This window comes from Nicotiana attenuata, unplaced genomic scaffold, assembly GCF_001879085.1.
Source record: "Nicotiana attenuata strain UT unplaced genomic scaffold, NIATTr2, whole genome shotgun sequence".
In the NCBI taxonomy this organism is placed as follows: Eukaryota; Viridiplantae; Streptophyta; class Magnoliopsida; order Solanales; family Solanaceae; genus Nicotiana; species Nicotiana attenuata.
Genome location: NW_017671019.1, coordinates 295,026 through 307,531, shown reverse-complemented (window position 1 = coordinate 307,531; position 12,506 = coordinate 295,026). Strand labels below are relative to the sequence as shown.

The following is a 12,506-nucleotide window of genomic DNA, read 5'->3' as shown; positions in this document are numbered from 1 at the left end:
ATCTTTTTTTTTTTTGAATTTTTGAGCTCTTTTTTTTTTCTTAACACAATGTGGCAAAAGACATAATTGGATCTACTTGCTTTATTTTCACACTTCATCCTCTCTTTTTTTTTCCGTCTTTTCTTTTCTTTTTTTTTCATTGTTTTTTTTCATTTTTCATTTGCCCTCAGCTATCATTGGTCCGCCAAATGACCCTTTTACCCTTGAATAAATGCAACATGTAGCACATAGGATGCATCAGGATGGTCTGTTATTTTGGGTATACCAGTCCTAGACGGACCCAACCCCTGTGTTGAGTCCCCTAAGTCAAGTGCACATGATGCAAACAAGCGTTCCTACTAGGGATCCGGCATGAGGCCGAGTTATTCTAGGTTTAAAAACCTGGGTTTATTTGTTCTAGACCTGGCTTACCCGAGCGGACAACTCGAGCCGGGAGGGGGGGGGGGAGGAGGGGGAGCAGCGCACCGGGAATACAGAAACTTCACCGGCTTTGCAACTTGTCCGAACCTCGTTCTAAATTTGGGATATGACTCTAACAGAAAAGAAGTCACACGAAGTGCACACTCCTTCATGATTTAGAAGACTCAGAGAGAAGAAGGGTTTCGTAACAGTTTATATACAGTTCACGGAATATCAAAACGGTAAAAGCAACACTTAGCACATCAGGCCCAAACATGTAACAAAATCAGATCAAATATAACAATTTATCTAAGCTCGAATTCTGAACCCTGAACCAAAAGTTCTGGAATCTTTTCCCCAGCAGAGTTGCCAGAGATGTCACACCTCCTTTTTTCACTACACCCCCGGAAGGGGTATAATAAAGGGAGTTATTTCCAACTTGAAGTGACAATCGAAACGGGATTTATTATTAAAAGATTCAGAGTCGCCACTTGGGAGATTCATGGTGTCCCAAGTCACCGGTTTAAAATCCCGAATCGAGGAAAAGAATGACTCTGTTTAACAGTCCGCGAACTAGAAATTCGAGTAAAGAATTCTGTTAACCCGGGAGAAGGTGTTAGGCATTCCCGAGTTCCGTGGTTCTAGCACGGTCGCTCAACTGTTATAATTGGCTTAGTTATCTGATTTTAGAACATTTTGAACCTATGTGCAAATTTTATCTTTTAACCGCTTTTATTCATTCGGCTTAAAACATGTCTTTGGATCGCGTCACATGAAATGCACCCGCAATCCGAAACACATTTTATTCAACGTTTTGAGATTTGGATTTGGGTCACATGAAATGCACACCCAAATTTAAGAAAGTAATATTATTAAAATAACGCGCCTAAAGCAACTACGCGTTTTTAACTTTGCGAGGGCCATGGAAATTCGCTAAATGGCACGCTCGAATTCTAAGGTTAAGTTAAAACTAATTAAAACGAGGGCCATGAAATTATCATTTTTGCTTGGCACAACACACCTCAAAATATTCTGCTTAAGGGTTTCATTATACTCAATATAACTAAGTATTCTACCTCAACACAAAATAAAACATTCACACTGTGGCTAAAAGAAATTTCCCTCAATATTAATGAATGAACTAACACATTACTCTTTACAATTATATCTAATTCGTGACCTAACTCCAAAATATTAACTTGACCCAATCCAAAATGCTTCAAGCAGCAACATCAAACAATCTGTTCAAAAATTCTTTTCTTTATACACATACACAAAATGAAAATCGTACGATGAACAAACCCCATATTGATCCAAAAGCTAAAATAGAAGTGGTTATAAACTTTCTGAAAATTACTAGTCCAAAGTAGTACCTGCACCGCTTTTTGCTTCTTCTTGAACTTTATCAATCACTTTGATAAGCTTTCAGAATTATGGTTCTATTTAGAATATATGTATAAGCAAATGACGCTAAGATTCAACCAACCACATTACCCTTTATAGAATACATACAAGAATAGGGGATTCTTTTACTATAAAATTTGAAAGCCTACTAGTAATATTGGAGCAATTCAGAGACACTAACACTTTCTGAGAATTAAGCTAGCGTTCATTCTGAACTTACAATTATAATGGACATGGAAATTATCTAGATCAAGCGCACAAAAATTTAAACCATAAAAGAATCAGATTAAAATAACAAAACTCACATAAACACACCGCAACAACATGTAGTAAGAAAATAACTGATTGGAACATGTGAAGCAATTTCAACCAAAGAGCAAATAAAGAGTTAAGCACTGGTGAAAATCTGAAATAATATAGGACCTTTACAGTTGTAACAATTCCTGAAAATACTGACCAAATGATGTCCTCGAACTGTAGAACCAGAATTTCACCGGAAACCTCGAACGGAACTACGACCAGATCTCGAAACTCGCCAGATTTCTAGCTGGATTTGACTCGATTGAGCTCGGACAGAAACAGGACGGCGAAACTCGCCAGATTTCTCTTTATTGAAAATGAAGAAAGCTTAGCTTCCATCCATGGAAATCGGCTGAATATTCAAGGTCTGTGTGCCATTGAATGCTTTTTGTTGAAGAAGATGATCGAGTTTCAGGAAAGGGGGGTCGTTTTTGTGTTCTGCTGCGCCTTGTATCTGATGGTACTAAGGTCTGTTAGGTTCTATTTTTGGAGATTGTTGCTGGATTCCGGCGAGCTTGATTGTGAATGGAGGAACTGGTGGGTCTGTATTGCGGCGCTACTGATTTTCTTCAGAGTGTATTGTCTCTCTGCTCTCTCTTAGATATTAGGCATTTTTTTTTATGTATATAGCTCCTAGGTTTTCTTTTATCAGATAAGGGTAGGGGAATGGGCTTGGGTTGTGTGGGAATTGAGTAAAAGAATCACATTTGGGCCATTACATTTGCTCTTTGGGGTGGCCCAATATCGAAAACAGCCTTTTCTTTTGTTTTCTTTCTTTTTTTTAATTAATTAAAATCCTGAATCAATCTATCTTTGCAGAAATTAAAATTCTTTATTTATTTTTAACATTAAAACAACTAATTAACTTAAAACTAAAGAAAAATGCTAATTTTAAAGACTAAAAGATAAATATGTAAAAATGACAATTTTTTAGGATTTTTCTATGATTTAAAAATGTTAAAAATGCATGAAATGCAAATAAACAAAGAAAAATTCCTAAAATTAATAAAAATTACTTTTGGTCTATTTTTTAGGAGTTATTTTTATGTAGGAAAAAAATCACGTGCTCACAATTGGTAGTGTAATGTTTCTCATGAATTATACACGACCTGATATTGCTTATGCTGTTAGTAGATTGAGTAGATATACTCATAACCCTAGTAGTGAACACTGAATGCTCTTCATCGTTTGCTAAGATATTTGAGAGGTACTATGGATTGGTGTTTGCATTTTAATAAATTTTCTGCTGTTTTAGAAGGATTTTGTGATGCAAACTAGGTTACTGACAATGATGAAGTTAACTCCACTAGTGGCTATGTGTTAACTTTGGGTGCAGGTGCTATTTCATGGAAGTCTTCAAAACAGACTTGTATAGCACGATCTACTATGGAGTCTGAATTCATTGCTCTTGAGTTGGCAGGGCAAGAAGCCGAGTGGTTGAGAAACTTATTGGCAGACGTGCCTTTGTGGGAAAGACAAGCTTCACCGGTTTCTCTACATTGTGACTCATAGGTAGCAATTGGAATTGCCAAAAATAGTGTGTACAATGGAAAAAAAAGACATATCCACATTAGGCATGGTGCGGTAAAATAGTTGTTGAAACATGGTGTTATTTCCTTGGAATATGTAAGATCCGAAAGAAATTTGGCGGATCCTTTAACCAAGGGTTTGGCAAGGAGAGTTATCCTTGAAACGTCAAGGGGGATGGGGCTAAAGCCCATGGATTGAGGAAGTATGGTGGATACCCGTTTGTGGTCAAACGAAGCCATATGAGACCTCAATATGCACTACATTTCCTATCCCTATGGCGTGTGGTAGTGTGCTTTATAAGGTTGAGCTTATTTTGCTCTTAATGATTCCATAGCCTTAAGGTAGCTATGTGTAGATAGACTTGATGGAATCACCTACGTGAGTGTAAAGGTGCGGTCGCCTTTTATGAAAGACTTGGGATGTCTTTCTAGAGCACTCATGAGACCTAAGGTATGTGCATGACCATAAAAGCACTTTGTTAGTATCGCAGAATTTGCATAAAGTTAAGGATATAGTATGTATTGTGGGGGTCTCAGCTAATGTCCATTCAGTTCAAGAGTACTTCACTTTGTGGATGTTAGTTGTTGCCTCATTTCACTACGTGTCAATTCAAATCGAAAGATATTGACACTTAAGTACATGTTCCTTCTTTTGCCCAGAATTGTTCTATTTTTGTCTTTGCATTAGTGGGGGATTGTTGGAATTATTCATAATGCAAAGTCAATTTGAAATTCCATTTACAACCAATAGCCATGAATTTTTTATTTATTTTTCAAATGTCATATCTATTTCCAAGTGGACTCTTGCATGAAGCCTTAAAGCCAAGTGTTGAATGGCCTTGATTTGACTATGCAAATCTACCATATGTCTTCATGCATGGAAAACAAGATACACTTGTCAATATTGGAGCCAAGTGGACTAATATAATGGGACAAGTGTCAAAAGACTCTCGACACTTGTCATACATGCAACCTCCTTAATTGCCTATAAATAGGTTAGGGATTAGGCATCATAATCACTCAATCTTAACCAAGAATCCATCTTGCTAATCATTACTTTTCTTCCTACAATATTCTTTAGTTTCTGTAACAATTACAGAAAATAACTTCATCTTCTCCTCTTTCTGGGCAACTATTTTGTGCAAATTCTAAACTTCCAGCCATGAGTGCACGTGTTTGGAGGTGCTGTGGAACCTTGGGGAGCGACCGACCTTAAAGATTTGCACCTAGTCTGGCCCAAATCGCTTTCAAGGCAGTGGCTTGCCACGACATAGTATTTTTGATAAATTGTTCTTCTTTCCTTCTTGTTCTTAGTCAATATTATTTACTCATTTTTCTTACACTTTCGACATGTGAAATTATACAGACAAGTGAAGTTGAAGATACAGTGAAAGACAAATACATAAACAGCCCCTTTAAGTTGTCCACAACGATCAATTGAACACTTTAACTTGGCATCTGACCACATAGACATTTTTATTTGACACAGGTGTGTCTTGTGAACACCCCAGTTCAACAAATCTCATGTGTGAGTTACACTCGCTGATGACTTGTCACACAGACAAATTACCGAGTGACACGTGTTTTTCTTAAACAAATTATAGTTTATATTAAAAAAATAGTTATAATTTTAATTAAAAAAGGAAGAAAAGCCCCTACTTTTCCATCTCCCAACCAAAACCATTACTTAAGCCACAGTAAAACAACCAAAAAGTCATAAACCATCAAAGAAAAGTCAGCTTCTTCTCCCTTTAACGCCATGGATGCTGCTCCTTTTCACCACTGTAACACAACACAAAATACAACAAAAATTCTCACCTTTAATCACTATTTCTCTCAGATGTTCAATTTCTCCTTCTCAAACATTCCCCTCTCTATTGCAGGCGCAACCGCTGCTTTACTCCATTAAAAGTCGTTGTTCGCTTTGCTTCCATTACTGCTCTTCCCAAATTTCGTTGCTGCTCTTCCATTGGTTTGGTTCCTCTATTTGGTCACATATTAATCTTTCTGCACCGCCCGTCAAAGATTCCTTCACTATTTTTTTCTTTCTTCTTTCTCAAAATTAAATCATAAATCGTCTCAACCCACTTGATTGATATACTTTACCAGCAAAAACCACTGTTAAATCCAAATCGTGGTGAAATTTGAAGGTTTTAGATGTTTTTTTTTCCAGATTTTGGGAAGTGAGATTGAAGAAACGTTAGTGATTATGTGGTGGTATAATAGTGGGGTTTTTTAATTTTTGAATTTGCCTAATAGTGGATAGTGATTATGGTGGTAATGAAAGCTGTGTCTTTAATATATTTTTTCTGTCATGGAGGGAAAAGATGAGTAAGTTTAGGGCAAAGGACTGCTGAAGATGTGGAGGAAAAATTGGAGAAGGAGGAGATCTAAGAATTAGGTGGGATCCATTTTAATTTAGGAAAAAAAAAGATAAATCTAATTTTTAAGATCTTCACACACGTAGATCTGAGTGTAACACACAAAATTTGCCATGTCAGCGTAAGGGGTTTAAGAGAATATACTTCTACCAAACAGAGGTGTTTATCTGGTTAGATGCCAAGTTAAGGTGTTCAATTGATCGTGGTGGACAACTTAAAGGGGCTGTTTATGTATTTCGCCAAAAAACTATTACATTAAAGGGTTGGAAAAGGCAAACCTTTGACGCGTTTCTTGAATTTGCATAAGGGACAGCGAGCATACTTGGGGGAATCAAAAGTAAGCATTGTTCTGCACATTTCACAGAACATGAAATCCCTTTGTCGAAAGTATGCCATCTCTATATAGTTTGCTGGCAAATCGAATGGTAAGGAATAGAGAACTGACTGCAGAATTAAGTTTTTTTTATGGAAGACTATTTGCTTTCTCTTCAGACTGTAGAGTGATTATTATTACACAGAAAGTTCAGCTGAGGCGCACCTTAGAACTCGGGGTTTAGGGTTTTACTTGTACAAAGAGTTGTAAACCGGACCTACGAGATAAAATAAGTATAAGCTTAATTAGCATTGTGAAAAGGTTTAAATTCACCCTTAACTTATGAAATGGTTCAAGTTTGATCCTTAACTTTGCAATAAATCTAAATTTGTCTTACACTTTGCAAAATAGTTTAAATTTGCTCTCCGATAATAATTAGGTGCAGATCTACTAAGGGCGTGCAAATTTTGATTAATCAATAAACGGAACAAAAAAAAAATGATTGATTTATTGGTATCGGGTTATCAATTTAAAGGTTTATAAACGATTTTATATTTTATGTTGTCGGTCTATCGAGTCAATTAACGATTTTTTAAGTTTTTTAATAGTTAAACCGATAACCAATAAGGTCTGTTATATTTACTTTTTTACCCATAGTTATATAAAGCTACTTTAGGCTTTAGAATTAGAAATCATATTTTCTATTTTCCTTTCATTGCTTTCAGAATAACGATAAAGATGACCCTTATCAGTGTTTATTTTCTACAATATTATTGTAGCTTCTTGACTTCTTCCAGCTTATGAATAATGGGAGTAAAATGATGTGAAGCAATACTCTATTTTCATACAAGCGTTCTGACATGTAGACGTAAAATGTTATGTTGACACATTTAGTTTGATAATCAAATAGAATATTATCAATAATTCATCTCAGGTCATCAAGTATAACACGCGACACATTGAAATAATCTTCCAGCCATGTCGGTTAAATCGACAATTTAATCGTTAACGATCGCCAATCGATTTTTAATTGACACCAATAATGAATTTCTTACTGATTCAGATATTGGTTTAGCATACTAAATCGAACCGACCCATAAGAAACCCTTCCATCTAATCCTACCGCATTAAAGATAAGCTTTTTACCCCAACACGTCAACATTTTTAACAAAGGAAAATGTCAAATTTACCCATAAACTATGCAAAGTATCCATATTTGCCCCTCAAGTTAGGTTGCTCGTTTCGACAAACTACAAGGACGGTTCTTTCGCTCACCTCTGACTCCAGTTAAATTCATTTGTTCAACTGTTTCATTTTTTGATTCCTACTGTTCTTGTTAATAGGAGTAACTGTTTTCTATGTATCGGTAAATCAATTTGAGGTAAATATTTGTCATGTTTTTGCTACTCGTATAACAGATGCTTTAATTTGTCCTCATGAATTTGCTTGCCTATAGCATTAGTAGATCCGAGAAGCAAATTACTTATTGGGTTAAACTGCCGTTACTTTTTCTTTTTGATTTCCCAGTGATCTGTCTCTGGTTATAACCAATTAGCTCCAATTCAAAAGGTATTAAGAGTTTCCTGTTAGGCATACAGTTTCTTTGTAACTGGTACATGTTATTTCATCCGGTTTGAGGGATTGATTTAGTGTTAACTTAAGAAGAATTTAGAACCCACTGTCTCTAAAATCCTGGGGGCCCCTTGAGCTATGAGTCGTTCGCGTAGCTGCACAAATTGGGCGGAGCTAGGTTTCAAAGTTTATGGGTTCAGAATTGCCATCAATGCCATAACTCGTTGTCGTTACTGGGTTCACAATTAGATATCTATACATATTTCCTAATACAAATATAGGGTCTAAACAAAAGCTATTGGGTTCGTCCGAACCCGTACATGATACCTTAGCTTTGCCCCTGGGCCAGAAAAAGACCCAATATGATATTTGTTGGTTACGCGTGTAACTATATAGATATGGTCTCTTGTTGGCTTGTTTTGCCTAAGGGAGTAGTACATTTATCAGGGGGTTACTTTTGGTAGATTCATGTGACAAAAGACTGCCTACCGTAATGTGGTCTTTTGCCTAAGTATTCTTTTTAAGGGGTATTTGTATCAAATGCAATATTGTTTTGGATTGTTTTTCAGTAAGATTGCCTGAAACCTTCGTTTGCTAAGCTTGTGAACTGAATTCACTGAGACCAACTCTCCTCTTTGTGGCTCCTTTGTGAAATTATATCAAATGCAATGTTTGATTTGTTCTCCTGAAACATAGCCTGAAATCTTCACTTACTGAGTTTATGAACTACATCCACTCAGATGCAAGAGTGAGGCCAACAAAGAGAAAGGATTTAATCAAAATGGCAGCAATATACAGCCTTTACATCATCAATAAATCAGGAGGGCTTATTTTCTACAAGGTAAACTTCACATTCTCAAAATTTTTAGCTTTCTTATTTGTGGTTATGATATTTTTTGTGTGGATATTTACTCAAATATAGTTCCTTCTTGTCTGCACTTATTTGTGGTTGTAATGAATGTGTAAAATCACTAGGACTATGGTTCTGCTGGAAGAATGGACACAAATGATACTTTGAGATTGGCAAGTCTATGGCATTCGATGCATGCTATCTCTCAGCAGCTATCCCCAATTCCTGGTTGCTCCGGTATCGAACTCCTTCAAGCTGATACTTTCGATCTGAATTGCTTCCAATCTCTAACTGGTACATCTTACCTTCCACCATTTTGATTTTGATTTACTTTTCAGAATCACCTTTCATTATTAATATATTGATGAACTTCCACTTTGCATTTTTCTAAATTTTAAATCTGCGCTATATGCTGAAGTGTCTATCTTTTAGTGACGAAAATATGTAGTCATAAGGGTGCACGCTCTAAGCTTGAAGGAATTAAAGCTTTATTTCCAGGGGACTAAAGAAACTAGAAAAGAAAAGGCTTCAAGTGTTTTTGTTGGCTGCAAAGTTAAAAACTAATCAAGTCCTCTAAGGCCATCTCCAACGCTAGCACTATTTTTTGCACCAAATTTCACACTAAAATGGTGTAACACCAAATTTACTCCAACCATTACACCATTTTTTACACCTAATCTTCTCTCTCTTCTATATTATATTATTATCTTCTATTTACTTTTCATTTTTTATTTCCTTCAAACTAATACTATCTTTTTTCTTTTTTCCATATCCATTATATATAATTCACATTCACCACTTATATAATCATTTATTACAAAATTATTTTAAAGGATAAATTAACAAAAAGTGAAATCATTGATATAAGATAATTAAATAAATATTACATCATAGTCAAATTTAATTTAAGTACCACATAAATATTTAAGTTTCGCCTCTATTCTCCCATAAACGCTCGATTAATGCATTACAAAGTGCGAAATGCGCATCTTTATCCTTAATTTTTTTGTGTCGAGTTAAAAATGGTTCAAATCGGTGATCTTCATCTACTACCACTTATATAATCATTTTTATGTATTGTTATAATTTTCTTTTTTAAATTTTAGTTTTCACTTTTTAATTTTAGCAACATTAGATATCTTACATTTGTATTTTTTATTTTTAAATAATGGTTATATTTCTTTTTATACAATTATAATAATAATAAAATTAACTTATAATTTTATATAAATATAATATATACAAAAATTAATATATCAAAAAATAGGATATAAAATTAAAATTATAAAGATCTTAATATAAAAGTTAATTATATACACAATATATGATAAATTAAAAGTCCAAAAATAAAAAAGTTGAATAAAATAATATTAAACCAAATATAGAGTGATTCATACTCTATAATAGTGCAAAAAATGGTGTTGCATTGGAGCAATAAAACACCATTTCTTGCACCAAATTTGGATTTGGTGCAAGATTTAGAGTGGCGTTGGAGATGCCCTAAGCTGGAAAAGGGTAAAAGAAGTACTCTAGGTTCAGCCTCTGAAGCTTAATGCAAAAAAGTAATTGCCTCCTATTTTTTGTTTGTATTATTTATATTTCTTCCAATTTCAATCATGAAACCAGGAAACTTCCAACTTGAATATTCAGAAAAGCTAGACGTATGGTGTTGGAGACTAGACAAAGATGGACAACTAGAACCTAAACCTTTCTGTGAACTTGTTATGGGAGGCTTGGTTCTTCTTGGTACTCTTGTGTTAGTGTAATGCTAAGTTTCTTTAGCTCTAAAGCAAAGCAACACATGCTTAGCAGTCCTACTGCAATCAAATTGACTCTTGAGCATCTGCTGAGAGCTTGTACGCTGTGATGGAAATGAAGACACTCGAACAATGCTATAATCTATGCAACTGCATCTCTAAATATTGCTGGAGAGACATCTTTTACTCTGTAAGGACTCCGAAAGAAGACGTGAAAATACACAAGAAATAATCTCCATGACTCAATAGATAATACTTCTATTACTTTAGGCTCGGGAAGAATTGATTATAGGCATACTGCCTCATTGTTTAATAAATGACTTATGTAGAGTATGCACACAGAGCTCTTGAATCAGTGGTCTTATGATTGTTCCTTCATATAAAAGAGGTCACAAAAGGGAAGAAAGAGAGAAGGAAAGTAAGGATTGTGCCTTGTGACAAAAGGAAGTAAGGAATGAAGCTTGTTATAACATACTATAACTTATGCATTTTCACCTCTATCACCTCAAAAGGTCGCCGACCATGCAACTCTGTAGTTCCATTTAAATTTTAACCAACAGCCCACCAAGAGCATTATATTTTTAACAGTGACTCCAATGATCCCCTATCAAAGAAACACACACACACACAAAAAAAAATGTAAGATTTGGTGGATCTTTAACATCTCTAATAATTAATCTTCAATAGATGACATTCTTCTTGGATTAAGAAATTATTTTGGATAGTGCTACGTTGGAAAATAAAGTGACACATTTTAGTATATGGAAACAGAATTGGTAAATAGTGATTTGAAAAAAGCACATTAAAGTGATAGTGCAATGGAAATGGTGGATGATACTGCACGGACAGCATCTTAGGTAGATGTTTAACAGACTGGTTCCAACGTATTTGTGCTTGCATCAAACTAATTCCTATGCCATTGAGTTGAGAGTTCCATAGAAAATTTAACTTGACTTGATGATATTCAGTTTTCTTTCTTTTTCTTTTGATCGATGGTTAATTAATATCTGACCAGTTAAAGAATTGGGCATTCTAATTGCAGGGACAAAAGTTTTTGTGGTCAGTGAACCTGGAACTCTGCATATGGAATATCTCTTAAAGTACGTTTACGAATTATACACTGATTATGTCTTGAAGAACCCCTTCTATGAAATGGAAATGCCAATCCGGTGTGAACTCTTCGACATAAATTTAACTCAGGCAGTTCAGAAAGATCGGGTTGCCTTATTGGGCAGATGAATTTCTAAAGCTCATATGACACATGTTGTTAGCCTATGATTCTGTAAATTTTAACGGATAGGTTCCATTAGACGTGGAATGTGTGTTTCTTTTTTGTTCTGGAATAAAAAGTATACTTGGTAAATCACAGTGCTGATTATCTTATATACGGTCTTTGATATACTTTACCTACAGTAACTGCCAAATAGGATTTGTTGCGCAAGAAGAGATGACAAAGTGGGGAGAAATTCAAAAATAGCCAGATTTATAACTGGTCGTCCAAAAATAGCTCAGTTTCAAAAGTAATCGAAATTTAGCCACTTTTCATGTAAAGATAAATCTGAGCGAAAACACTGTTCAAAACCCGGAAAATACGCCAGTATATTATGTTGGAGTTCCAGCATAATTATACTTGAACTCCAGCATATTATACTGGAGTTCCAGGATAAGAATGTTGGAACTCCAGCATAATATGATGGAGTTCCAACATAAGTACACTAGAACTCCAGCATAATATACTGGAGTTCCAGCAAGTATACCGGTCCAGCATATATATTGGAGTTTGGAGCACCGGTGCTCCAGTCTCTAGTATATTATACTGGAGCCACCAAAGTATACCGGTCCAACATAATATGCTGGAGTTCATACACAGGTGCACCGAACTCCAGTATATTATGCTGGACCGGTCTCTGTTGCAGCAAAATAGTGACTATTTTTCATTGACTTGGTAAACGCTGGCTATTTTTGAATGATCAGTCCGAAAACTGGCTATACTGTGCTATT

At 35.3% G+C, this 12,506-nt stretch overlaps 1 protein-coding gene across 4 annotated transcripts; it reads left to right on the top strand.

Annotated features, from left to right (window-relative positions):
• The first annotated feature begins 7,399 nt into the window (after positions 1-7,399).
• LOC109205292 (trafficking protein particle complex subunit 4-like) lies at positions 7,400-11,904 on the top strand. 4 transcript variants are annotated; one of them, XM_019367995.1, is made up of 4 exons: positions 7,400-7,612; positions 8,639-8,739; positions 8,874-9,042; positions 10,375-10,857. In XM_019367995.1, the coding sequence occupies exons 1-4, from the start codon at positions 7,504-7,506 to the stop codon at positions 10,512-10,514; spliced, it is 519 nt and encodes a 172-aa protein (XP_019223540.1). In that variant the 5' UTR covers positions 7,400-7,503; the 3' UTR covers positions 10,515-10,857. The 4 variants fall into 4 exon arrangements, with proteins under 4 accessions (XP_019223540.1, XP_019223539.1, XP_019223541.1 ...); XM_019367994.1 differs by lacking the exon at positions 10,375-10,857 and adding an exon at positions 11,548-11,904 and having other exon boundaries at positions 7,428-7,612; XM_019367996.1 differs by lacking the exons at positions 7,400-7,612; positions 10,375-10,857 and adding exons at positions 7,619-7,707; positions 11,548-11,904.
• The last annotated feature ends 602 nt before the right edge of the window (positions 11,905-12,506 follow it).